At 44.7% G+C, this 27,361-nt stretch overlaps 1 protein-coding gene across 2 annotated transcripts in view; it reads right to left on the reverse strand.

Moving 5' to 3' along the window:
• Positions 1-691: 691 nt before the first annotated feature.
• The window catches only part of TFAP2E (transcription factor AP-2 epsilon), a 46,499-nt gene continuing 19,829 nt past the window's right edge, over positions 692-27,361 (reverse strand). The window contains exons 4-8 of one of the 2 annotated variants that reach the window (XM_074934460.1): positions 11,685-11,783; positions 9,897-10,125; positions 8,556-8,674; positions 3,387-3,528; positions 692-2,486 (exon numbers count right to left, since the gene is read on the reverse strand). In XM_074934460.1, the coding sequence (XP_074790561.1) occupies positions 2,198-2,486; positions 3,387-3,528; positions 8,556-8,674; positions 9,897-10,125; positions 11,685-11,783 (878 nt within the window). In that variant the 3' untranslated portion in view covers positions 692-2,197. The remainder of the gene's footprint in view (positions 2,487-3,386; positions 3,529-8,555; positions 8,675-9,896; positions 10,126-11,684; positions 11,784-27,361) is intronic. The other variant, XM_074934461.1, reaches the window with a different exon arrangement.

The following is a 27,361-nucleotide window of genomic DNA, read 5'->3' on the forward strand; positions in this document are numbered from 1 at the left end:
TCACCTTTGCATGTTTATAGATTATAATTATATATCAGCATCCATGTCATATTGTTCTGATGCCATGTAGCAGATGTGCCTCCCATACCCCCAACCAGTTCTTGTATATTCCCTGTTCTGAAGTCTCTCTCTTAATGTGGGCAAGATGATGCCAACAATGGGGCAAAGTCAGGACTCTTTTGGTTTTGCAGAGCATCATCGTTTAGGGATTAGTTTTGCAAACTACAAACTCAGTGCTGTTTCTCCACCAGTTTCCATTTGATGTGAATGCTGAACGTTTTGGAGGGATGATGATTTGGAAAAATGGCTCCAGTTTGGGCCCATCCCTACAGGATTTCAATATAAAAAAATTCACGTTTCCTTTTAAGTTGCCAAACATCTCCCTTTTAAGGATGTTTATGTTGCAATCATTTGAGGGTTTCTCTACACTTTCCATCAGCCTCTGCTATATTCCTAAGGGAAAACTGTATCTATAAAGCAGACAAAGGCCCGAACCAAGACACCTGAGCCAAAACTCCAGATCTGAACACCCTAGAACTTGGCAAGTGTGTGCGTAAAATCTGAACCCCAATTCCAGTCTGAATTTCACAATGGTCTTTGTCTCCTGAATCCAAAACATGGATCCAAACGCCCCAGAACTTTGTGGGGATTCAGATCCTCATTTTGTAAACCCATCTCTGCTCTATTGTCTTCAGTAAAATCAAAGACTTCAATCCTGCCACTGGCTCTGTGCTCTTGCAGGGGGCCTGCCCAAAGTACAGCTATTTGCAGGATCAGGGCATAAATCCTAGCTCCGGTAACTCTCAGCTCATTTCTATTAATCCATAGTTTATTTCAGTCAAATGTCAGCTACACAAACAAAACAAAAGGGGACTTCCCCTCCCTTGGATTTATAGAACTTTTCCTTCTGGCAGCCACAGAAACAGAAGAAACCAAGTGTCCCAGAGAACATGAAGGTGTTTTCTTCAAATAAAAAGAGGTTTATTAAGATAATGAGAATGACACTGTGGTGTGTTGTACATCGATTGCAGCTCTCAGAGAAACAACAGCAAGTACAAAACCCTGCAGAACTTCGATAGCCATTATCATCACAGCCTGTTGTCCATGCTACAGGTCTGTGACTCCAAAACTTCATTCCCATTTCTAATGGCAGAAAATCCAAAGACTTTCCTCTTTCAAAAAAAAAAAAAAAATCCCAACTCAATTAGATATAAATAACTTGCACTGGACATTTTAAAACTTTCAGATTTAATTACACATAAATAAATATGTACAGATTTAGAACAGTTCAGTTCAATTTGGCCTGGTTCAAGTTCTGCTCCTTGTGCTTTATTAATTATTATTATTATTATTATTATTAATTTTAGAAACCTGTGTGCTGTTATTTGTAGATTGTGGAGTTTTATTTAGTCCCAGGTGTAACTTAACCTGATTGACCCCATTGGCTTGCATGTAACATTCCAGAAGGTTCTCGTTGATCAATTCCCATCTTGGAAAGAAGTCTGAGTGTAAGATTGTTCTCCTGACATGGTTCAGGGTTCCATAGGCCCTGGAGAAAATCTGTAGTGAGTGTCAGTTTGTTGCAAACTGTAAACAAAGTCTTAAAACCGCTTGAAAATCAAGGCAGCAACGCTGGTGATTTTCCTCTTGTCTTGGGCATAGGACGATTGTGTAGGTGGCATCATTGGAAGATTCCCTGTCTGCCTGTTGAAGGCAGGTTATACATCCAGATCTGCCTGCAATACAAAAAAATCCCACCTGACTTACTTCTGCCTCAGTTTCAAAAGCATCTTGAGTGGCTGAGGCCTTTCCTCTCTAGTGATTTTTCGGTGTTTCAGTTTGAACAGACTCCTGGGGCACTTCAGTATTTTGTTGTGGGTTAAAAAACAAAACAAAATAAAATTGCACATGACTTGGCTTCCTGCATCCACCATTAAAATAAACAAAAGCCATCAACCTGTCTTATTCTCTCGATCTCAGTGATGTCCATTAAGGTTCTTTTCTTCTTCTTTTTCTTCTTCTTCTTTCTTAAATTCTTTAAATCTTCTTGTTTATTTGTTTGCTTTAAGAGTTGCGTCTCAAGTTCAAACATCGTAGTTCGGAAAACATATTTTTTTTCTAACACCAATAAGATCAGACCTCCTATCATGAGCTGGGAAGAGCTCCCCCCAGTGGGGAGGGGGAGGGAGACAGCATGTTATTTCCGATGTTTCACTTCTTTCTCTGATGCTTTAGAGTCTCCAGCTGCATGCCCATTCCCTGTGCTGTTCATGAACATTTTATCCAAACCCTTGAGGGACTCCACCAGGTAGTTCTGGAAGGCTGTGAGTGCTGCACAGATAGCTGGACCCCCGAAGCCGTGGGTTATCAGGCTGAAGTGAGTCAAGCAGCTTTGGACACCTGGCTCTAAGATGAGAGATGGGCGGCTGTTCCCAAGCGGAGAACGATCCTGGGCCATCAAGTCTGCAAACTCTTTACAAATTTGCCTACAAGAGAAAGGAAGCCATTACGTTTTTAAAGAGGCTGGAAATCTATGGTCCTAAGTTTCTGTTTGTGCTCTGTTTCTGTAATTCATTTAATCTGTTATCACTGGGGAGACTAGCTGAGCCAAGAGACTCCAAGTGTTTCCCTTCCAGGACACTGGTCTGAATTCAGCCCTGAGCTGGTAGGGATTGAAGGTCATTTCCATTGGCTAGCTATTTGCTAGCCTGGACGAGATGATTTTAATGGGTCTCCGATTCAATTCCCTGTGCATCATTATGAAGCCCCAGTAAGAATCATGTTTGCACAGGTGTCACTGAGGGCATGATTTGAAGGCAATGGGGTTGCACAGGTATTACTTAGAGCATGATTTAGCTTGCAGAATCTTTATGATTGGTGATGATGTCCGAGAAGGAAAGAACCTGGCTTGAAGTTCAGGTCCCAGGATGAGTTTGCAGGACTGGCAGTTAAATAAAATCCTTTTACTTGTAAACTAAGTGAAATGATCTGAAAGTCTCTGAGGCCCAAAAAGCAAGGAACCCCATGAAGTTATTTTTAATGAGTCACTGTTCGGAGCAGAACACCACTTGAAAACAGTTAGCTTAAAACAATCCAACAACAAAAAATAAGAGGAAAGTGTTTGGTGAAGTGATGCGTTATCCCCAGGGGAGATGTCATGAAAGGCAAACATAAGCCAAATGCGTGCAGTGTCAATGAGCATGTCCTTTGAATGTTCATGTTCATCCTTCCAGTGTGAGTGCATGATGCATTTCACTGTGTTGTGTATCCGTTGGATATGTGTGTGCAGCTCATTACTGTGAGTGTGTCCTCCTTGTCTTTCCGTGATATGTATGTACAGTGCCTAGCACAAGGGGGCCTCGATGCTGCTGGGGATGCATACTCACTTGGTAGCCAGGAGCATGTTTTTCCGGGTGTGGAGTTCGCTGGGATCGGAGTGCTGACGGCACAGGTATTCCGCTGCTGCCTTCGCTGGGAACTCTGTTTCACACACGTATCCAAAATCCCGGGCGAGGTGAACCGCTTCACCTAGAAGAAGGACAAATTAATGAGCTGGGTCTATACTTGTGTAACAACGAGGGAGCATTTTCTGCAGAAGTCTCCACATATCTTATTGGGATGCCTTGCTCATTTCTGTTGGGGCTGGATGCCTTTTTCCTCAGATCTCTAGCCAAGGGGAGAAAAACTCTGGACTCTCCAGGATTGGCTCTAGCATTCTGGGACTAGCTGCGTCACAGGGTGGCTAGCCCCTGTGAAGAAGTAGGTCCAGCTCTCCTGTGCAAAGACAAGTGCTCCCATTTGGCCAATTAGGAGGGCAGGGCGCCACTGGGGGCTATAAAGAACTAGAGAGGATCAGAGACAGGGAGGGGAGTGAGGGATGCTCCCCTGGTAAAGGGATGGGGGGAGGGATAGCTCCGTGGTTTGAGCAATGGCCTGCTAAACCCAGGGTTGTGAGTTCAGTCCTTGAGGGGGCCATTTAGGGATCTGGGGCAAAAATTGGGGATTGGTCCTGCTTTGAGCAGGGGGTTGGACTAGATGACCTCCTGAGGTCCCTTCCAACCCTGATATTCTATGATTCTATGATCTCCCAGCAGAGAGGCTGTGGGGTTCCTGCTGGGAAGAGTGGAGCTGTTCTCTGGATGTGGAAGGGCTGGGCTGGCTGCCTTGGTACAAGGACAGGAGAGGACTGGGCTGGATAGCTGGGGCATGAGGAGGGATCCTAGGACAGTATGCTGTGCATACTGCTTTGGATTATGCTGGGGAAGTTCTAGACAAAGGTTATGGTACTTTGTTAAAGTTTACATGCATGGAACTTCTGTAATAAATGGAACGCACAAGGGCTATATTTATACTTGGGAAGATGCTTTGGAGGGAAACTGAGGCAGACAGGCCTGTCGTGTTGCACCTGCCACAGGGGGGCCCTTCTGGAGGTGCTGCACTATGTCAAGCTCCCACCGAAGGCAATGGGAGTTTCTTGTGCCCTGCTGTGGGAGAATCATGCCCCAGGAGTCCTGATTGACAGTCGCCGGCTCTAAGAACAAAATCCCTCCCTCCCTCCTTTGCTGGCCGATAAAGTAACACACCAAAGTCAATGTGGCTGAAGTTACATCTGGGTGGAATTTGGCCCATTGTGTTGTGTTCTTGCAGGAGGAAGCATAATAGAGACAACTCTGTCCCTCCCACCTCCCACATCATCTCTCTCTTTCTCTCACCAGTTTTCTTCTTCTATCTTTTCCTACTGGCCCTCCTATTTCAGAATCAGAGTATGATCCCATTGAGTTAGGCAACCATGCTGCCTTACCACAAACCCGGACTATCAAAGGGGACTGACTCCTTTTTGTGGGGGGGGGGAACACCCTAATATTGTGATTACTCAAGAGCAGGGGAAGGGGGGAAGCACAGGAGGAATAGAAGGAAGATAGGTTCTTGTTTGTATCCTTCCTCACTGAACAGAAAGGCCTAAGGGGAGAGTGCTCAGCCTAGGTATCCATCATTCCATGGAACTGCCCTCTCATTGATGAAATTGATCCATCTTCAGGCATCCCCATGGAAATAATCAGAGCTGATGGCAATTGATCATGCCCAAACCCCCGGTTAGGCAGACAGAGCTAATTTGACTTGCCCCCCGCTGTTCATACGTATTAGGCCATCCATCCTAATAGCATTAACCTAGTTCCCATCGCTGCCACCCCAGCTCTGAGAATTGTGCGTGAAGCCTTGTTTGGGCAGAGTGTTTGCACTTCCCCGTCTGAAGCGTCTCAATTTCCTTTCCCTCCTCGCTCCCTCAGCCATCACTATATCATGAAATACTGGAAGATTAGAGTGGGGGCAATTTTGTGTGTGTGGGCGCATGTGCGTGTGCACAATATGCATGAAAATCCAGTCACTTCTGTGGAACCGAAGCTATAACAGAGGGGTTAAAGCAAAGCACTGGAAGTTGGGACTCCTTGGCTCTGTCCTTGGTGCTTGGTGGAAGCATGTGTTAGTGGCTAAAGCTAAGTGTTTTGAAGGTGACTAGTGATTTGGGAGCCGAACTTGAGACACTGTAAAGGGGCTTGATCCGAGGGTCAGTACATGTTCTTAAAGTGCTTTGCTGAATCAGGGCCTGGTGGAGCAGGGGCTTCCTTACCTGCTGTAATGAAATAGATTGGGACACCTTCGGGCCAGTGTGGCGCAGGAGGGCACATGGCAGAGATGGCCATGAAGGAGAGTTGTCAAGTGACTTTACACAGGTAATGCCCTAATTCAGCCAACATTTCATCCCACGTGTGAAATCTTTCAGCGCCTGGGCAGTCCCAGTAAAGTTTTCGGGCCAGATGCCTACGTTAGCCATGTTCTTTTCAAACTCTTTTCTGGAGTGTTTGAGAGTGTTTTGAAAGTTGGAACATAACCTGGTATCTTGTGTAGAATTAAGGCCAAATTCATCCCTGGTGTAACTCCAGTGAAGCCTGCACCCAAAATGCCAGAGAGCAGACCGCCGAAAATCCCATGAAAAATTCCAAACACACATTTCTATTTCTACTGATTTGCCCATGTGGCTCTCTTAAATATTTCTAACGTGTCTAGCATTGCAGTATCTAAGTGCTAAATACTGTCCTTGAGATTTGCATAGTACATTCATGGAGGACATCAGGATGGCTTCTGCTCTTCCCTTCCCCCTGGTTCTAGCATGCCATGCTTCCTCTTTATAAGATGATGAGATTGGCACGTGAGAATCAAAAGAGACAAATCTTAGACTCCAAACTGGCTGAACCTTAGCACAGGAGAAACAGCGTGTGAGTTCTACTTGAAGCAAAGCTCTGGAAGCAAGCAAACTGTCCACTAAGCACATCCCTCGAGTACAGCCTTATGTGTCTAATGTTCTTCTTTTGCTATTTTAGGTGATGATTTTTATTCCCCTGTCTCATTTACCCACGGCCACCAATTCTCCCTCCATCTATAAAAAGAAAAGGAGAACTTGTGGCACCTTAGAGACTAACCAATTTATTTGAGCATAAGCTTTCGTGAGCTACAGCTCACTTCATCGGATGCATACTGTGGAAAGTGTAGAAGATCTTTTTATACACACAAAGCATGAAAAAATGGGTGTTTACCACTGCAAAAGGTTTTCTCTCCCCCCTTTTGCAGTGGTAAACTTTTGCAGTGGTAAACACCCATTTTTTCATGCTTTGTGTGTATAAAAAGATCTTCTACACTTTCCACAGTATGCATCCAATGAAGTGAGCTGTAGCTCACGAAAGCTTATGCTCAAATAAATGACATCATCCCTCCATCTATAGTTATGAACAGCTCTGCATCGATATAAAAATATAATTAATGCTCAGAAACACCCAGTAATAAATAAAAAAATGAATAAATAAAAAGTACAGAGGTTGAAGAGGCAGAGGGGAGCAAACAGATTAAAATAAGACGACAAATGTCCAAGAAAAAAGGGGCCTGGGGCATAGCAGGGCAACCTAGTTTCTGTCTGCTGAAAAATGGCAAAGCATTAGCACCTTCCCCTGGGTGAACCATCTTCCAATACCAGAACGCTGAGTTGCAAGAGGAAATCAGATCCATCAAGCACACATGGCCCCACTCTTTTATTTACTATGAGCTGTTAAGCAGTAACCAAAAAGCCAGCAGCCTCGTGAAATCAAAATGTATATTTCTTCCTTTCTTTCGTTCTTTTCGTTCTTTTCTTTGAATGGAAATCAGCCTGTCACTCAGCACGCACCGACTGCCCTTGGTAACAACTTCCACCTAATGAAGCGGGTCATTTAATTTGCTGGCAACAATGGAGACAATTTTCTATTCAAAAACTGCAGGCAGCTGCCTCCAACACGCTGGGCGCAAATACAATGGATTCCGAAGCTGGAAGGGCGTTGGAGCTACCATTTCATTTGTCTCCTTCCTGTGTCCTTTGGTCCTTAGATGCAGTAGCAACATCATCATTTCCATAGTGTGAAGGCTGGGAGGAGAACTACTAAACATGCAGCTTTAAGCAAGGGGACTTCATGTTTAAAGGGCAAGTTATATGTTGACTATGGAGGCCCTACATAGCATGTTTCCCATAGCCTCACTCAGCACCCACCATACTCACAGATCAGCCACTACAGACTGTCTCCCTCTACACACCCTAGAAGGCTGTGGTTCCCTCACTGTTTCTCTTTTGGGAATTGAACCCTGCTGTCTCACACAGCAGAGCCATTGAGCCAACCTCAAGCATATTTTTAAGGAGTGTGCGGAGCACTAGTGTATCATGAATCCAGACATAGGGGCAGCTAGGATTGGAAGTGCATTTGACCTATTTCAAAGGCAAGACAAGGGAACGTGGAGATCTACACAAGTCTGAGTCCCAACAAACAGATCTGTTTGGGCCAAGGACACAACATTTTCAGTAGTGCAGTAACTTTGCAATAGAAGTGAGTGCATATTTGTGAATAGGTTGATGAATATTTGTGATAAATTTTTAATGAGTTTGCTTTGGCCGCGTTCCTGCTCCTTTTGTGTTTGCTTTCTGTGAATCTTCATGCAACTGAGTTTTACTTGTAGTAATTCACAAAAGTGAATTTTAAGCTCCAATAGTCATTGATAGCACATTTCAAACTCGTGCTGAAAATTTGATTTGAAGAATTAAGCTCATACAATGAGGGAGCAGAAAGAATAACATTTGACTTACGTGAACCAGTCATAGCTAAGCAACACAGGTTGGGTTTCAGATTTCAGTGGTTCTAAATTCTAGATCCCATGATGTTCTAAAGGACCCCAAAAGCATTGGTTGCAACGTGTAAGCGCTGCAACATTTGCCCTGACAGGTCTGCAGAGTCCTACCTCGTTCCGATTGTGAGTGCTTTCTCCAAACTGTGCTCTTGTTAGCCCAGCAGAAATCTGTTAGTTCAGAAGATGTGCTTGGGTCAAGATGGAGAATTACATGCAGACCCCACTTTGGCTTAATGATGGCTGCTGCATAATCTGTTCTGTTTTAGGCCTTCTGTCAAATTGCAAATGGAGGACTTAGAATGGGCAAAGATTGGGCACCCCAGTCTGATGTTAAACCACAGAACGACTCTTACCTTCCACCAACGACGTCAGCAAAGTGACATTGGCAGCTTTACGCCTTCCTGCAGGTAGATTTAAGCCTATTTTCTCTAATCTTTCCCTTAAACACCTTCCACCATTTTTTGATTTTGCCCTGCAAGAGGGAAACAAGGAGGGAAAAGATTTCAGTTGAAAGGAAAGAAAAAGCAACACACAAATTGCTGTTGTAACTGAGTAGTCTCTTGATCTGGCATAAAATATACAATAAGCTTCACGAATCTCAATTGTAAGAACTACTGATAAAGAATATAAAGTTTGTTAAAATCAATTTCTATAGTCCAAATGACACAGTAGTCCTGGATTCTTTTATAGCCCTGGAGAGAATGAAACAGATATGAGACTAAAAAGAACCTTCATCCAATCACTAGTTTTATTGTTTCAAATTCTCAACAATAGCAATCCTCTGTGATGCCTTTGTTCCAACAAACAGCAGCTCAGCTAAGTTTGTGCAGGAGACTCACAGATTCATTAACAAAGAAGCATTTGGGCTGCAAACTTGTAGGAACTTGCAAGGTGATGCGCTGTATTGCAAAAATACCCATGTGCCCAGAAGTGCACAGAGATCTGCTGGGCTTTAATGTTGTTCCAAAAGGTGGGTCTTTTGGCGTGACAACAGCAACAGCCAACCAGTGAGCTCATTGCAGGTTTGGGGCTGCATCTCCGCAAAAGGCAATAAAATTGACTATCCCCCAAAGCAGCAGCAAAACATGTGGCCTGTTACTGGAATAATTTAATTCAACAACTCTGCAGCCTTTGCTGTTCTGAGATAAAAAGAGCCCTGGACTAGGACTTCTCTATCCGATGACAAGATATAAGAATAACCACGTGGTAGAGCTGAACAAAGCACTTGCAATGGATCCCAGAACTAGGGCACAAGCTGCAAAATTCGTACTTGGATTCAGATATTGAACACCGCTGAAGTTTGGCAAGGTGTTTGGGATGGGGCTTTGGCTTGGCCTTTTATAGACCTAGGGGGCAGCTGCACAATTTGGATCAGAATGTGAACTTTCCCAGATTCAGATCTCGGGGTTTGAAATTGTAACCAGACCTGTACATCATACCAAATCGGAAGGACCCGCAGATGCCGTCTGAAGTCAGTGGGACAGTCTCAAGGGCATTCCCTAGATTGTAAGCTCTTTGGGGCAGGGTTTATCTTTTTGTTCTGTGTTTGACTGGGGCTCCTAGGCTCTACTGCAATGCAAATAATTAAAAATGACCGGCAAGGGTTCATCACTGGAAATAGCTCAGACGCTTTGACCTGAAGGAAGCAGAGGAGAGACAAAATCAGAGGAAGATAAGTAAGGTGTGGTACTTACCTCCTTAGGACTCCCCCGAGAAGAGAGGCATTGAGACACTCTGGTGGGGAGAGCCTTCTCTGCACCTCCCCGACAGTCACCTTATACTTAGAGGTGGAACTGAGAAGGGAGAGCCGGCCAGGCACGGAGCAGAAGACCTCGTTGGGATTTGTCACCCCTCCAATCAAACTGTCTTTGTTCATCGATAGGGCAGAGATGGTGGTGCCGTTTGCCTTCGAGGGGATGGGCACTGGAAGGAAAAGCAGCAAGAGAGAAAGAATGTCACTGGAAAGGGTCTAAAGCAGAGGAAACAGAAACTTGGTGATGCTTGGGGCCACTCTGGCAGCATTCCAGGAGCTCAATGTACAGGCATTTCCATCGTAAGAAGTAAACAGACATGACCATGGTGTTTCCTTGGTCTTGTATGTTTCTTAATGGAGAAAGAGAAACTGCCTGAGGGGTGGGTTTGAAAACCAGGCAAAATGCAGATCTGTAACTTATCCCTCCAAATTCAGGGGTGCTAGGACCCGGGGTTCTTGTTTGGCCTCTAGGAAAGGACCAGGTGCATAATTTTGACAGATCCCCAATCCCGCCTTCCCCTGTCTGCCTTAGGGGTGCTTAGGATCCAAGATTTTGGTTTGGCCTGTCACAGAGAAAGGGGCCATTTGCAAAACTCAGATCTGTATCCTGTTTCAAGATTTCCAGCACTGCTGATTTTTGGAGGGGTTTTGGATTTGGGATTTTCATTGGGGCCCATGGTCACACAGCACCATTAGGGAGGAACAACAGACCTGGACTCTGTCCCTAGCACCTCCGTTATCTGAGACTCAGCAAACCTCAGGGGAGCTAAGGGCGATGTGTGTGGACATGGGAAGGCTCATATTGACTTCATCTGGCTTTGGATCAGGCACACAGCAAGCGGGAGCCCCACACTTGGGTCACCCTGGTCTAAAGTTAACTGAAAAGATCAGTTCACCAAACAACCCAGAACAAACTGCCTTATACTTAATGGGGAAAATGCCAATTAAAAGCAGAAAGGCAGACGGATGGTGGTGAACAGCAAGCTCCACACAGGGCCCGTGGCCTTACACCGAGAGTGAAACTGGCCTATTTTCCCCAGACATCACTTCAGTAAGAAACCTCTTTAGACACAATAAAAGTTTCTTGGTTAGAGCCATGGCAGAGGCTTGTGCCAAGTGACTTTGGGTTTTATATTTTGAAATTAATACCCAATTTAACTCTGAATCCACGGTTTTCAAAGACGCCATAGCTAACTGCAAATGCAATCACTCCAGATTGTTTAAACCCTGGCATTCTTTGTGGTTACTGAGTAATGGTCACTCCATGATGTACATTCAAACAGTACACATGCCTAATACTTAGAGCAACAAATAACAGGGTGAGATCCAGGTTTTATAAAGGAAATACACATGCCCAAAATGAAACAGCAAACCTGAAATTTAATCGGAAAGGGCAAGTATACTGAGCCCATTAAGGGGGCCTTACAATCAGCATATTGTAAATACAGCTCAACAACTTGTTAGCATGGCAATAAAAGAGCAGCACATGTTACATAAAAATGGCTAATGTTTTAGGGCTAAAAGATGAATGGAAATAAGCTAAGGTCTATTAAGTTCCCTCTCAGTGTGAAACTCTGACAACGTCGGGGGACTGAAGGACAGGTTGCATGGGTTTCCCTTCGGAACTGACTAGCAAAGGGTAAAGTTCTGACAGTTGTGACACTTGGGATTGTGGCTGATGGAGAGGTTCTAAGGGAAGAACAGAGGCTAAAAGATTCAAGAACATCACCGTATGGGCTAGGAAAGCAGAGCTGCTTCCAGACAGCAGCGACGTCAGGGCTTTCTTTCACATTCCCCGGATGGTTAATATTTATCCCTTGGCACATTCCTAAAATAAAAAGCCAGAGCATGTTTTAAAAATGTCCACGTATCACTGCAAAGATGTGTCTCACTGCAGGTCCATGCATTCCTAAGTTTTTGGACTTCATTGAGACATGCATCAACATGCATCCATGCAGCCCCATGCATCCCTGGAGAGCTGTGTATGTCTTGTGGTTTCATGTGTTTTGTGCATCACAGTGTATCCACGTGTTTCCATGCATTCATGTGTCAGTGAAGAGTTGTGCATTACTTGTAGGTTCATACTTCATCCCTGTGGATTCATGCATCAATGTGTATTCATGCTTCCATGCACCACTGGGCACCTACGTATTTGTGTGTCTGACTACATATCCATGCAGGACGGTACAACCATGCAACACGACTCATCCACATGTCACAGCATTTGTTTTCCCCTGGTCCTGGATGAGAGAGCGAATCCATTTGGACTTGGTGCGGTATAATGCTGGAAGCTATTGGAAAGCTCACCTTGCAGAGCAAAAAGGTAAAATGCAGACATGTGTTTGGGAGGCATTCCATGCCGTGACAGAGTGCTGGGCAGCAAGGCCAGGCGCTACGGTCCATGGCAGCACGGTGATGGGCGGATGAACAGGGCATGATGAGGCACTGACACATGGTGTGTCACTATGACAGTTTTAAAACGTGCTGACTTTTTTTTAGGAATATGCACACTGCAGAAAACCAATCCACTAGAGAAGACTAAGCTAGTCCCTGCCACTCCCAGAGCCACAGTCCAGAACCACTTAGGCAGTCTCTGTTACATGCAATGACTTTCTGAATGTTATAGGTGCTGTGACAAGGAGAACCCATAGCAGACAATTAATTTGAATAATGATCTGTATTTCAGTAGTGCTTAGAAACCCCAACTGAGACCAGGGCCCCATTGTGCTAGGTGCTGTACATACACAGAAGGAGAGAGTCCCATCCCAAAGTGTTTGCACTCTAAATAGACAAGACAGACAAAAAGGTGGAAGGGGAAACAGAGGCAAAGAGAGGGGAAGTAACTTGTCCAAGGTCACAGAGTAGGCCATTGGTAGCGCTGGGAATAGATTCCAAATCTCCTGACTCCAAGATCACTACCCTATCCACTAGACCAGGCTTCCTTAATCCAATCAGACAATCAAACATAACTACATGAAATATTTTTGTTTTGGTGTCGCCTTCTGTTTGCCTGGTCCGATCTCCAGCTTTTTTACCAATAAACCTGCTGCAGATGAGAGACAAAACTACCATCAGAGACTGGGAGTTTGGTTTCCTCGGCCTTTTTGGAACCAAAATTGGCTCTTGTCATGAGCAAACCAAAATGTCCCCCTGATCTGCAGAAAGCTGGTTTCCTGTTGCCTCAAGACTCAGGTGATCAGAACACCAGAGTCAGCCTGCAGACAAGAAGGAAGCATAAGACTATCGGAGGTTTGCCCAATACTCAGCAGGCAACACGAAGCCCTGTCTGCACTAGCTCTGGGTTTGCTTTGTTTCCGATGCAAGCAGAATCTCACTTTCCAAACCACGTTGGTGCTTCCAGATGACAGACCATCTGGGAAGTGCTGTGTTGCACTAAGCAAAGAACATTTCTGAGATTTAGACCTGGGCCCCAGTGCAGCAGGAGGAACCACTGTAGCAAGATTTAAAATTACATTACAGGGACAAGGTTTTCAAGGCAAACTAGCTGGGCTTCGGGCCATTGGATGGTTCTCCCCAGGAAGCGTTCTGCTACTCTGTGTGCTAAGCAGAGGCGGCACTGTGTTGCACGGTTTGGATACAAATCTAAATCGGAACATTCCCAGTGTTCAGGGGTGTTTGCCTCCAGCCTTAAGGCTGTGATATACAAATTAAGCAGGCTGTATTGTACTGGGCTTTCTCCTTTAAAGTCTGCTTGGTTTAGACCACCTGAGATGTCCTGTCTGGGGTTTGATCCACCTTGGAACACTGGGGGTATTGCCTTCCCATCAGTAGGCTTATTCTTCCATTAGACTCCATGAGAAATAGGTGTGTATATCAAGGGAGGAATTCGCAAAAAGAAAAGGAGTACTTGTGGCACCTTAGAGAATAACAAATGTATCTATCAACTTCCTGAGAAAACTCGTGCAGATACAGACAGACATCATCTTCCTCTCCAAATGCAAACAGATGGACATCAGTGGTCAAATAAATTTGTTAGTCTCTAAGGTGCCACAAGTCCTCCTTTTCTTTTTGCGAATACAGACTAACACGGCTGCTACTCTGAAACCTGTCATTATGCAAGGGAGGAATTGACCTCACTGCAGATGGATAACCCTAGAAATATAGGACCCGATTTAGGAACTTTGGTGAGCTGAGCCATCTGTCCTTGTATTATACAAAGACTGTATTTCCACCACGAATGTTACAGGGACACGCCCAAGGCTCTGCTCATCTGTGTAACAGGATGAATATAAACCCAGCCACTGGGTGGCAAGGAAGGAGTTAAAATGCTCTCCTGGACACAGAACTCACCACAGGTGTTTGTCTCCTCACTGCAGGGATTGCCAGACAGCCAGGCTGGGGAGGAGAGGTAATTGGATAGGGCTCAGCTGAAGGGAATTACTCCAGGAGGACAAAGGGATGCAGCAGTGGTGGGTTTCTCTCTCTGGGTGTGTGTTGAGCTGGGCTAGGGGACTGGCAATGGATCTGATTTAAGTTAGTGAGCATCACTTCTACCTGCCAGAGCTTTCAAAGCTACAGAAATCAATGGGATAGGGAGAATGGGGAAGCTGATAAAATATGGCTAGGTGGCACTGTCTGCATAGTTTAGCTTCTATGGATTTAAGCCCTTGCCCTCTTGACTCACCGGTGATACTTTTATTGTGTATTTTTAGTAACTGCCTGGAAAACTTGAAACCTGTTTCTTTCCTGATGCTTTCTGCTTCACTACAACAATTATTATTACTTAATTATTTCTATAGAAACAGTTACCCAGATTAGTACCCCATTTAGCTCCAATGTCGAAAGACAGCCCCTGCCCCAGAGAGCTTACAGACTATGCAACAGCTGAATAATGAGCTCAGACAAGGGAGGACCTGGTAGCGTTAGAGATGGGGCTGGGGGCATGTTCCCAGAGGTCCGCAGTTGCTGGGAGCCTACAGCCCAGGCAGTGCTAGAAGACAGCGTTTTGCAAAGCAAAGGTGGGGTTTAAGGAGGGATTTAAAAGATGTGGCTTGTGTGCTGGGCGACCAGCACGGATTTATTTTTAAGCAAGGAACATTAAGTTCCCATTCTGGGGGGAAAACTCATGGAGTCTGCAGACAGTTTTAGGCAGATGGATAGATTGTGTTTTGGGGCCACCTATCTTTAGCTGTGTCCCTTTGGAAATCCCAAGTTAAACCCGGGGCTTTAAGACTATAAATGGCAGTGTGACATTAATGAATAGCATTTATTTGGCACACCCGGTGTATTCTGTCTGTGCAAAAAGGCTCCGGTTGAGAAAAGGGACCCATAGTACTGAGCGCTGAACAGACACATAGCGAGAAGCAGTCCCTGCCCCAAGAAACTTACAGCGTAAATAGACAAGGGTGAAGACAAGGAGTATTATCATCTCCATTTTATAGATGGAGAACCGAGGCCCAGATTCGCAAAGGTACTTAGACATCTAGCTCCTATTGAAATAAATGGGAGTTAGGTGAATCTAGCCCTACAGACTTGCCCAAGGTTTGAAAAGCTTTGAACTTGCTTTGAAATGATATTGTCCTGAAATATCAGGGGGGATTTTCTCACATAGTCTCTGATCTATTATCCTCTCTCGTATAATAAATTTAGCCATTAAAAATACTGCAGTGTCAGTAATAAACGTGCAAGTAGTGGGCAGATATTGGAAGGAAATTTGCCTCTGTGTTTCTTGTTCGTGTTGCCAGGTGCATTTCCATCAGGCAGAGCTCAGGATCTCACTGTCTGGTTTACTCTCCCAGGGGAGGCACTGGTTGCTACATGTTACACATTTTGTGTGTGCCGAACAGCAGTGTAAATGGTGACCTAAAATCCTATGTGAGCGTCCAGCCATGGTTCTAGAGGGTACATGCCGTTTCGTCTTCCCTTAGAACGAGAGAAACTTGTGATTTCCAATCAGAAATGTCGTGTGTGTGTGCGTGTGTGCATGCTGATTTGCATCTCTTTTGTCCTCTGCACACACCTTGGGCATAGCTGTCTGAGATGGTGAAACTCACACACTGAGACAGAACTCAATTAATCTGAGACAGGGACTTTCATAACAAGGGCCGAGAGAGATTTCAAAATGTGTCCCAGTTTCTAAGAACAGACAGCCACGTGGCCGTTCTGTGTACCTTCCCTCACTGCTTTCAACAGGGTTTTATCACCCCATGCTCATCATGCTGGACCATGCCATGGAGCTGCTATAAACCCACAAATGCTGCAGAGTGGCCTGGTGGTAAGAGCTGAGAGACTGGAAGTCAGGACTCTGGGTGCTATTCCAACTCTGCCCTGGACATGCATTGTGTCATTTCTTCTCTGTGTGCCTGGGTTTCACCATCTGCAGAATGGGGATAAAGATACCTTGGAGGAATGTTGTGCTGTTTAATTAAAGCTTGTCAAGTGCTTTGAGATCCTTGGATGAAAGATCCCGTAGGTGAAAGTGCTGGGATGGTAGATGTAGCCAGGGGGAGTAGATACAGTGCCAAGATACGAGACTGGTTGATGGTTTGTATATAGACAGAAGGGAGCTGAAAGACCAACCTGTGAAGGACCTGGCATCTCCAGTGGGATGCTGCAGTTTTCTCAAAATGTAATGGGAGGCCAGGAGCCTGGGTTCTGTGCTGTGCCTCAGGGAACATAGCCCAGGGTGGTGAGGGGAAAGGTGGCTTTAAGCCATCTCTGTACCTTCTGGATTCAGCGGGGGCTGCATAGCCCCCTGTTGAAGTTAGGTCCGAGGGGCTGATCTAACTTGTGGCCATTCTACAGCCCAGAATAACTGGAGTGCAGAGCTCCCTGGCCACATCCCCTCCTCCCATCAGGATGCCCTGGTGCCAGGAGCTGTGCAGGGAGACTGCACAGAGTCCTTTTGCCAGCTCTGCGCTGGCTGAGGAGGCCCCCTGCTCTGAGGGCATTCACCCAAGGCCATCTTTGCCTGCTACCTACCCCCTTCTATTGCTGAGTGGATTGTAATGGAGACTCAGGTGAGGGTCTCTTTGTGACCTGTGCCTGACTGGGCCCACTGCAGGGTGAAGATGGGCCAGGGGATGTGAGGGACAGAGGGCTCATATTACAAACACAGCCCCAGCAAGAGCAGAGGGAAATGAGAGCTACACTAGATCCACTTTTGCCTACAGTTTGCTGGGGGAAAAAAAATCTTTACACATTTACTCCGGTATCAGAATCCTTCCTTGCAAAGCATCTGGACCCAGCACTTGACTTTCCCCAAGCAGCTGCCTCAGCCCCCCACAATAAATGGTACATCACACTCCCTGCAACTGAGAGCTTTAATTGTCACTTTACAATCTGTAAACTGATCATTCCCTGCAGCACCAGGAGCGTGGCTAGAGGAGGGTTTCTCTTCTGCTCCATTGGAAGAATAATGTGTTGGCTGCTAACAATGGCCCTGATTCTGATCTCGCTTATCCAGGGAACTCCATGGGCTTCACTGCAGTCCCCTCTGATGTGCTCAGAGTGCATGAGAGCAGGGCCAAGGTTTGTAAAATGTACAGATTGGTGTTTACAAAATGTAGCGGAAAGAAAGGAAGCTTGGAGTTTGGGTTTGGTTCTGGTTTGGGGAAGCATCCAAACTCCTGGTCATTTATCTGAATGTCTTGGGACTGGTTCTCACTGACAATTGACACCAGTGTAAATCAGGAGTCACTCCACTGAGCCAATGGAATTAGATGGGTGTAAAACCAGTGCCAGGGAGAACAGAGTAAGGCTTGTTTCTGTAGAATTGGGCTGGAGAGCTTCCAAGACTAGGAAGCGTAAGCATGAGGTTTCTAGCACGTTTGCTCCTGGTCCCAGCTAAGAGTCCCCTACGCACAGAAGCCTTTGTTTTGGATTCAGGTTCCAGGTGCAGAGAGAAACCAGAAAGGAAAGGGGAAATGTATCCAAGAGGTTCCTCTAAAAAAGTGAGAAAGGGCTTGGAAAGTTTCCTATTTTTCCCTGTCCGGTTTGTCCCATCCCACACCAACCTCAGTGTCTGTTAGAAAGCAGACACCTCTCTATCCCCAGCTCCCATTGTACATCAAGCAGAATAAGCTTTCATCTGTCAGGGATGGGTTAGGATTGCAGCACTAACAGATCTGTAACCCTGTGATGCTGTTGCCTCTGGAGATACCCTCCATCCTTTTCCTGAGTGCATGGTGCTTTGGTGGCAATGACATTCCACCTCCAGGCATCCATGGTGCTGTCTGTCTTTGCAACAAGTGGATATTTGAGCTTGTGAATATATAAAAACTCCTCGCAGTGCTTGGATCTCAAAATTCTATTGTCGGACCAGATACTGTCCTTAGAGACTAGTCAATTGACTCCTGATGTACATTTGAAAATGGCTCTCTTCCCTGTTCTTTCATTAGAAAATTGCATTCTTAGCCCCTGGCACACACCAGTATGTAGCAAAGAGAGCTTTACAAGGAAATTGGACTGGATGGAGGGAGTCTTGCAGCTTTGGCTTTGATATTTCTTAGGTTTAAATTTTTCATCTTGTTCCCTATAGCTGGCTTTATTCCCACTGACATGCCATCCTGATGAGGAGGGGTTAAGAATCACTGAATTTTGCTCAAAGAAGTTTCAAGCACGATCTGGGTGTAAATCAGGAAAGAGCCTTCTGCAAATCTTCATTTGAATTCAAAAGTGAATTTCAATTCTGCTGTGTCTGCAGTACGCTCACGTTTGCTTCCCACAAACATCTGAGCCTTCAAGCTTCAGTAGGCAACTTGTAAACAGCAATTTTTAACCAGGAATATTCACCACAAGCAAATTTTGAAGCTTCTATTTAATTGACAAATTAGCAGTATGCACAGTGGTGGTCAGGTAGTGTACATACGGCATCCAATCAAATTACAGGGAAAGTACCACGTGATTTCTCTAGCTAGCCACCAGCCACTCAGACACCAGGATGAGGAGAATGATGGACACAGTTTGAGGTTCAGATATTGGGTCTTCACAGCGAATTGTTCTTACAGGAGAAAATATTTTACAACAAAAGCGGGCACGTGCTTTTTCATTTGAGAAATGTTTGTCCTTCTTGAAAACAATTTGTGGGCAGAAAAAGTGGCAACATTTGACAACTAACTTGTTTACTGCAAATTACTTGCTCAGCTTGATTTCCAACTCAGTCACTGGGCACAGTGAAGAGGAAACAAGTCTACAGGAAGTACGTAGATCAATAAACGTCACCCTTCCTACCAGCCTGTTTTCCCCTTCTCTCTGACACATGCCTATCAAACCCTAGACCCCAGCTACATCAAACCTCTGTGTAATGCAGCTGTTATAGCCACATCTCTTCAGAAGCTCAGAATGTTAACACTTGGATGGGTGTTTTAAAGAGGTATTCAGTGAAACCTGTATAGGAGACCAACCCTACAAAACAGCCTCTAGTCTTAAGACTCAGCCCCCAGAAATATCCTTAGACACATTGGTCCTGGTTCTTTCTCCTCTCACTGGTTACACACTGGTGTCAACTCCACTGAGTTTAATGGAGTTACTATAGATTTACAACCGTGAGAGTAAAGTTCTGCTCCACCTTTAAAAGGACACCTGCACTGAGTAATCTATTTTTATCAGTCCTTTGAGAGGTTGCTTAAGACAAGTTTCACTGTGTGTGACAGAATTCTAGATGCTAGCACAAAGGAACCTTCTGTGTAAGCTAGTCCAGCCCCTGGCATTAGAAACAGCAATGCCTAGCGATTAGAGCAGCAGACAGGGAATCAAGATTCCTGGATTCCATTCCTTGGCACAAAGTGGGACGTTGTCTATGTCACTTAAGCTCTCTCTGCCTCATTTTGCTCACTGGTAAGATGTATTTATGTAGACAGGGTTGAGAGGCTTTAGTTAATTAATGTTTGTAAACATTAAGAAGGGCAAAGGATTATCAGCATCCATCAAGGAGGACTAATCTAACCTCAGTTTGAATGTCTCCAGTTGTAAATTACATACTGTAGATACACAGATATACAAGAAGTGTCTGCATGTGGGTGTGAGTGAGAGTAGCTCCTATTGTACCTTTGAAAGCTCTTATTTTCAATCAGACGGTACTTCAGAGTTCAGATTGTTCAATTTCCTGGTGTTTCAGCAGGGAGGTATTTATTGATGGTCCTGAGAAGGAGGTCAGTGCCATCAGCTATATTTCAAACCTGCAGTCTGTAATTATCCTTTCTTCCCAGAGGGGATTATACAGGTATTTTCTTTATCTTGAATGCACGACCTGAACCAAGTCCCCATGTCAAAGATCCTCTCTAGGAAATACCGCACTCTGCTTGCAGGCCTTTTCAAATGGAAGGATCGAAAGAATCTTGTTTTTTATCTTTCAGCTTTCAAGATTCCTGGGTACTGATCAGTAAATGGAACTTAGAATCTCAAAGGGAAAATGGAGTACAGGGCAGAAGCCTCCAACTGTTCCCACGAGATCGCTAACACGAAGAGACCCAGTGCTTTGGCAAGATCTTTATACTAAAATTTTCTTTCCAAATGCAAATCAATACAGCAGATTATGCCCCCAAAACTGACCAGGTAAATATATTTGACCAAAGTCATATTGGAGTAGTTTGAAGGGAGTTGTGGAATCCCTCTCACTGGAGATTTTTAAGAAGGGGTTAGACAACACCTGTTAGGGATGGTGTAGGTATACTTAGTCTTACCTCAGCCCAGGGGGCTGGACTACATGACCTTGCAAAGACCCTGTCAGCCCTATATTTCTATGCGATTCTACATTCTACCTACTTAAATTTCCCCTGTGATTTCAGTAGAATACAGATTCTTCTTTACTTCCAGCTCAAACTGTAGTCTACTGTTGCTGTGCCCTGTTAAACATATCCTGTGTTTAATCCCAGAGGTAGCTGAATGTCTGTGGTGGGTTTCATGATCAGCTTGTAACATTTATGAGAGCAGCTGAGTATTCTTTGGACTGAAAGGTGCTAGTTAAGTTAAAGATGAAACCTGAACACTGTATTATCTCCTTAAGGAAACAATCAATCGGATAACAAAAACTATTCAACATATGAGCATAAAGTCCTTTCATCTTCAGGTTTGGGAAATAGAGGTGAGCAAGTAATTTGCAACTAATAATTGTATTTAATTAATTTTGCCTTCTTTAGTGTTCATGAATTGTCTACAAAAGGATCACAAAATGCTCAAATGTATTTGTTATTCAGAATCATTCATGCATTTCTGCAGCTAATTCACAAACAATTCATTGTGAATATTCACAGTATGCACAGTCATGGTTAGTTTCATAAGTCACATGGAATTGTTTCAGTTCTCTGATTGGATGACTTAGGTAACAGCCTGAATTGCAAATTTTGCAATTCAAAATTAGCAAACATTCAAGGTTAAATTCACTCTTTGCTACTGAAACTCAAATGATCACAGAAAGTGAATACAAAAGGGTCACAGACACAGTCCCTTAGAAATGTGCTTTTGAATTTCAATTAATATTTCTGATAATTTTTTCCACCGTTCACTCAGCTCTAGAAATAACTATCCAAGTAATGCTCTCCACAATGCTGTCTGCTGTCTACAGTGAACAATGTTGCAATTTTTATTTTCACCTTTATATCTCTGTTGAAAAGGTAGGGTTTATTACAATTTAGCTCCTTCAATTTTTCCTTCCTAATTAAATATAATCTTCCTTTAAGTCATGAAACTGAACCCCTTCTTCATGCCTATATTAGCAAAAATAAAATAAAATATAACAATAAATGAAATCTTTAATTCAATGATTACCAGCTCGCTATAATTCAATAGCTACCACCCCTTTTCATAAATAATGTTTTTGCTTCACATTAATTTAGAAAAATATATAGATATTTGAAAGGGTGTGCAAAGGAAAATAAAATGGAGAGTGGAAAAGAATGAAAAGATAAATGAAGGTTTGAGAGTTTCCTAAAGTTTAAATGAAAGGAATTTGATACTGGAGTTCGGTGCCGATGACAAAGGAAGTTTCTTAATGTCAAACTAGATCAGCCCAGCTTCAGATGTGTAACACAGTAGCAAACTCTTTCACACTCACGCGCACACACACACACACACACACACACACCCCCCATTCTGCCCTGTAGCATTAAGCATCACAGGTTTATTCATTTAGCAGCACAAACTCCCATTACTTTTTGGCAACGGGTATATGGGATCTTTATGTGTTTAAACAGTATAATCCATTTTACAGTAATATGCTTGAGAGGTTTTCACTGTAATTTCCTACAGAAGCGCCTGAATTTGTGTGGCTTGGATCTACATAATCTAAAAGGAGAGAACAAAGATGCAGTGTCTTTTAGAAATGGCTATGGATCCTATACAAGCCATGTTAATGTTGCTATCAATTTGTTAAAATGTATTTAGAGTATAGAAGGGTGAAAGACCCTTCAGCAAAGATTAGACTGGAATAGTCATACAAAAAAAGACTTCTCTTCATGTAGAACTTGCTGCCAATTCACAGAACATTTGGGGAGGGCTTTAATTTGAGCTTCAAACCACAGTCATGTAGATATGCCAGTCCACCTGCCATTTTGGAGTTGGTGGGTAGCTTGGAGATTGCTCTAGGGAAAAGACACCAGTACCACTGATCTCCATCAGACACCAGTGTCACAGTGGAAAGAGCCCTGTTTTTTTTTCTAGTTCAAAAGCCTGCACACGGGCAAAATCACATGGGATGCCAGGCATTTTTCAGTATAATTGAAACCTTACTTAAAAGAGCAATGGGAGCATTCTCTACAGGGCTGTGAAGCTGCCACCGTTTTCATGGGTGGGATTCTAGACATCTCATGGAAATGTACACACTGCAAAAATCTTTCATCACAGGCCCACCATGCTTTAGAAACTGCTTTAAGATGAATCCCTTATAAGGTCCTGATTCTGGAACTCTGCGCCCATGCAGAACTCCCCGTTAACATCAGTGGGGCTCTGCACAGATGCAGGGGATTTGCCCGCATGGGTCCTTGTTGGACTCGGGTCTTGCTCCAGACAAGGGGGGAGTTGGCAGATCTGTGTGTAATACCCACATGAGTTAAGATAAATTGTTTTGCCAAACAACCAATCTCAAGAAATTGATTCCTCCTGGTATTTTTGGTGGAAATTATTAATCAATTAGAGCTGGTTGAAAAATGTTCATCCACGTGTTTTTTCAATATAAAATGGCTTTTCAGCAAAACAGGAATGTTCATAGAAAAAATTCATTTTCATCAACATTTTTACAGGAGAAACAAAATCCCAACCAGCTCTAATAATAAGTGTCAAATTGAGTCCAATAATCTGCATGGAACGGGGAGTAATCATTATGAAAGAATTATTTTAATTGCAGCTGTTAATGTATCTATACATTCTTGTTACTTTTATAATTGTTCTGATCACTTCTTGATTTGAACGGCCCTTCCTGTTTGTGGCGACAAGTTGTGTGCTCCTGAATATTTTCGGGAAAAGACAGGCAGTGTCTCCTGCTAATACCACATCAAACACAACAAAGTTCCACTTTCTCTCACCTGTTGCATGCAGCATTGTCAAAATCTCTGCCCTTGGCATCTGCCAAGCACAGAAAGTTTAGCAGGGATTTTTATGCATCTGATTACTGTCTATCTGTAATGAGTCTGCACGGAGTCAATGATGTCTCGTGGTTAGAGGAGGGGACTGCATATCAGGAGGCCTGGGTTCTGTTGCCAGCTGTCATTGGCTCACTGAACGGCTTTGAGCAATTCTCTTAACCAGCTACTTTACTCTCCATCTATGCTACTTATGTGGCCCCATCAACACAGTATCTGAGAGCCTCCCAGTCTTTAATGGATTTATCCTCACAACATTCCTCTAAGGCCGGGAAGTGTTATTATTCCCATTGCACAGATGGGAAACTGAGGCACAGAGCGACTAGGGGCCGGATCCACAAAGGTATTTAGGCCCCTAGTTTCCATTGATTTCAGTGGGAGTTAGAGACCTAAATACCCTTGAAGATCTGGCCCTAAGTGACTTGCTCAAGGTCAGAGAGTAAATATGTGGCAGAACTGTGAATTAAATGCACATCTCCCAAGTCCCAGGCTAGTCCCTAACGTGTCCTCTCTGTGCCTCTATTTTCCCATCAGTAAAGTTGGGACTTTCTGGTCTTTTGCCAACCTGATGGAGCTCACTGGATGAGACAAGATCTTTGGCTGTCACGTGTTGTTCTCAGTTATACGCAGTTCATCATAAGCAATTTTTGCTTTTGTTTTTAGAGGATATTGTGCTAAATAAAGCCAGTGTGAGCTTTTAGCCAGACATGAAAAGATCCCTCTGGTCAATGCTCAGAAAGGAAATCAGTTCAGTCCAATACTGAAGGGGTCCAGAACAAGCCAAGAGAAAATGTATCTGAGTTGTGGGGGAGTGTCTGATCACAGCTAGTGGAGACTGTGGAACAGGAAGCACCGGAGAGATGAGAATTGTCTGGGAGGTTGTGTCTCCATCTAGTCATCTCCCATGTGGAGACGGAGCTCATGCAGCTCAGGACTCGTCCAGCCGGTCCAGATGGAACAAGGACTGACCGGATCCTTCATAACCCAGCCCCGAAGTACTTTGGTGACTCACGCTAGATAAATAGCTGACACAGAGCAGGGAGGATTCAACCTAAGCCAAAATTTCAAGCATGTTGGATACGTCTGCCAATGAACTGAAGCTGCGGAGTTCAGCTCCAGGGCTGACTCCCCAGGCACCCCGCCATCCAGCAAGAGACTTGACCCCCCAGGAGCTCCAACATCCTGCTCTAGACTTGCCGTCAGTTACAGGGATTTCATTTGGGTTCATCTCTAGCAACAGGGACATGTCAACTGGCAGCTGCTTGGTCAAAGCCTTTTCCCAGTGGGCATGTGTGACCCCCTCAGACGTCCACCATGGAGGGTGAACCTAGGGCTCAAACCAACCCAGACCTCCAGTGACTGATCCCTCTCCCCACACACCCCTAAACCTGCCCAGCTGCCAACTTCTCCCTTGCTCTGCCGGTTCCCAAGCCTCTGCCTGAGTCCAGGACCCTGCAAGTGTCAGCTCTGCCTACATGTGCTGGTTTTGTCTTGGGGCTGCAAAGCCAAAAAGCCTGGGAGAGGCTCTTTAAACTATGTCCAGCTGAGCCCAGATGTTTTCTCAAGAGCCCTCCAGCCCAGCTGTGCAGGTCCTGGCAATGCAGAGGGGTATCCTGACTTTTGGGAGTTTCACTGAACTGAACCTTCTGGGCAAATGTAGACCTGGTCCTATTCAAATCATTAGGTATTAGAGACGGCTTCCTGTCCCCAAAGATCAAGAGTGTCTGGCATCAAGGCATTGGTTTGGTCCGCTCTGCGCAGTAGGGCATGAAGCCGGACGCTGAGAGGAAAGAACCTTTGCAAATCTACTCAAGCATGTGGATTCTTTTTCCAGCAGGACCTCTCTCTGTGACTCAGAGCCTCTATTTGATCCATTTGAGCCAACAATGGTAACCAGATGCCGCAGGGATTGGGGTGGTAAAATAATCTGACTAGAGTAGAATTTAGCACAGAGCATCTCCAAAGCATTTTACCCACTTTGGCTAATTAATCCCTATTTTAAAGAGAAAAAAAACCCTGAGGCACAGAGAGATCAAGGCCCACATCCTCAAAGGCATTTAGGCTCCTAACTTCCACTGATGTCCACTGATTTCAGTGGGAGTTAGGAGTCTAAATACCTTTGAGGATCTGGGCCTAAGTGACCTGCCAAAGGTCACAGAGGAAGAGGAGGGATGGGCCAGCGGTTAGGGAACAATCTCTGACTCAGAGACCTGGGATCTTTAGGTAATTAAGGCTGTGTACATTTTCATCTGAGACTAGGGATCTTGGATTATCACTTAGCAAGCAAGCGATGAAGGAGGAAGGACGGTCTAGTGATTACGGAGATTTGGGCTGTGAAGACCTGGGTTTGATTCCCAGCTCTGCCAAAGACGTCCTGTGTGACCTTAGGTAAGTCACATAGCCACACTGTGCCTCAGTTCTCCATCTGTACAATGAGGACCTGGGCAGTATGAAGAGAAGACATTAAATATCATGAGGCGCTCAGATACTACAGCAAGGGGGCCAGCTCAGTACCTAGATCGAAAGCGAGCCAGTAGCTGAGCCAGGAATAGAACCCGGGATTTCCTGGCTCCCTCTGTGAGACGTAGCTGCCTGTCCGCTGAGGCAGAACAAAGAGCAATATTTTGCTTCCCGGCTCTGAGTGCTAATGTCAGTAGAGCTGGGCGGTTTGGGGTGGTTAAATGACTCATTGTGAATCAAAGCCAAACATGCAGAGCAAGGTGACGCTTGGAGGAGGCAAATCTGGCCTGTTGCAGCTGAGGAAGTGTCCCAGGCATGTGTATTTCCAGATGAATATCATTTCTGAGCTGAGTGCCAGCGTCCTGGGTTCACAGCACAAGGACGCTGCTGAGCTCCCCAGGTTTATGACTGTGCCGATATGTGGCTAATCTCATTATGTTCCAGTTGGGGCGGCAGCTTCTTAGAGCACATAGCAAGGGGATATTACACCAGAAATATACCGTGGCGAGAGCGTTTGCTAAGTAAAGCAAGTGCTCCTGGCAGTGAGGCCATGCTGGACCTGAGAGCACCCAGCCTGCTGCCTACAACACCACGCAGCAAAATTCTGGCGCGAAATGGGATGCTGGGGTTTGTTAAACTGCATTTCAGTACTCAGCACACTCTGCCAGTTCCTGGCTGCTGGAGTCTGAGCTCTGCTGGGAATAGGCTGCAAGCGCTGGGCTGGGCTCATGGGCACTCCAAGTACTTTCCAAGCCAGCAGCGTGGGGAGCTCTCCTGCATTTAGCCTCTTGGCGTGTATGGAGGGTGAGACGTATATACAGAAAACTGTAATGCAGAAGTTGGTTCTGCAGAGCGTGTGGGTTTGAATGGCTGTACTTAAGTATTTTCATAGATTCCAAGGGACCACTGTGATCATCTAGTTAGCTCTCCTGTACCACACAGGCCAGAGAACTTCCCAAATTAATTCCCAGAGCAGATCTTTTAGAAAAACAGCCAATATTGATTTAAAAATGGTCAGTGATGGAGAATCCAATTTGGTAAATTGTTCCAATTGGTAATTACTCTCTCTGTTAAAAATGTGTGCCTTATTTCCACTCTGAATTTGTCTAGCTTCAACTTGCAGCCATTGGATCCTGTTGTGCCTTTCTCTGCTAGACTGAAGAGCCCTTTATTAAATACTGTATTTGTTCTCCATGTAGATACTTATACATTGTACTCATATCATCCCTTAACCGTCTCTTTATTAAGGTAAATAGATTGAGCTCCTTGAGTCTATCACTATAAAGCAGGTTTTCTAATCCTGTAATCATTCTGTGGCTCTTCTCTGAACCGTCTCCAATTTATCAACATCCTTCTTGAACTGTGGGCACCAGACCTGGACACAGGATTCCAGCAGTGGCTGCACCAGTGC

The sequence above is a fragment of the Natator depressus genome, chromosome 19 (genome assembly GCF_965152275.1).
Source record: "Natator depressus isolate rNatDep1 chromosome 19, rNatDep2.hap1, whole genome shotgun sequence".
NCBI classification, from domain to species: Eukaryota; Metazoa; Chordata; order Testudines; family Cheloniidae; genus Natator; species Natator depressus.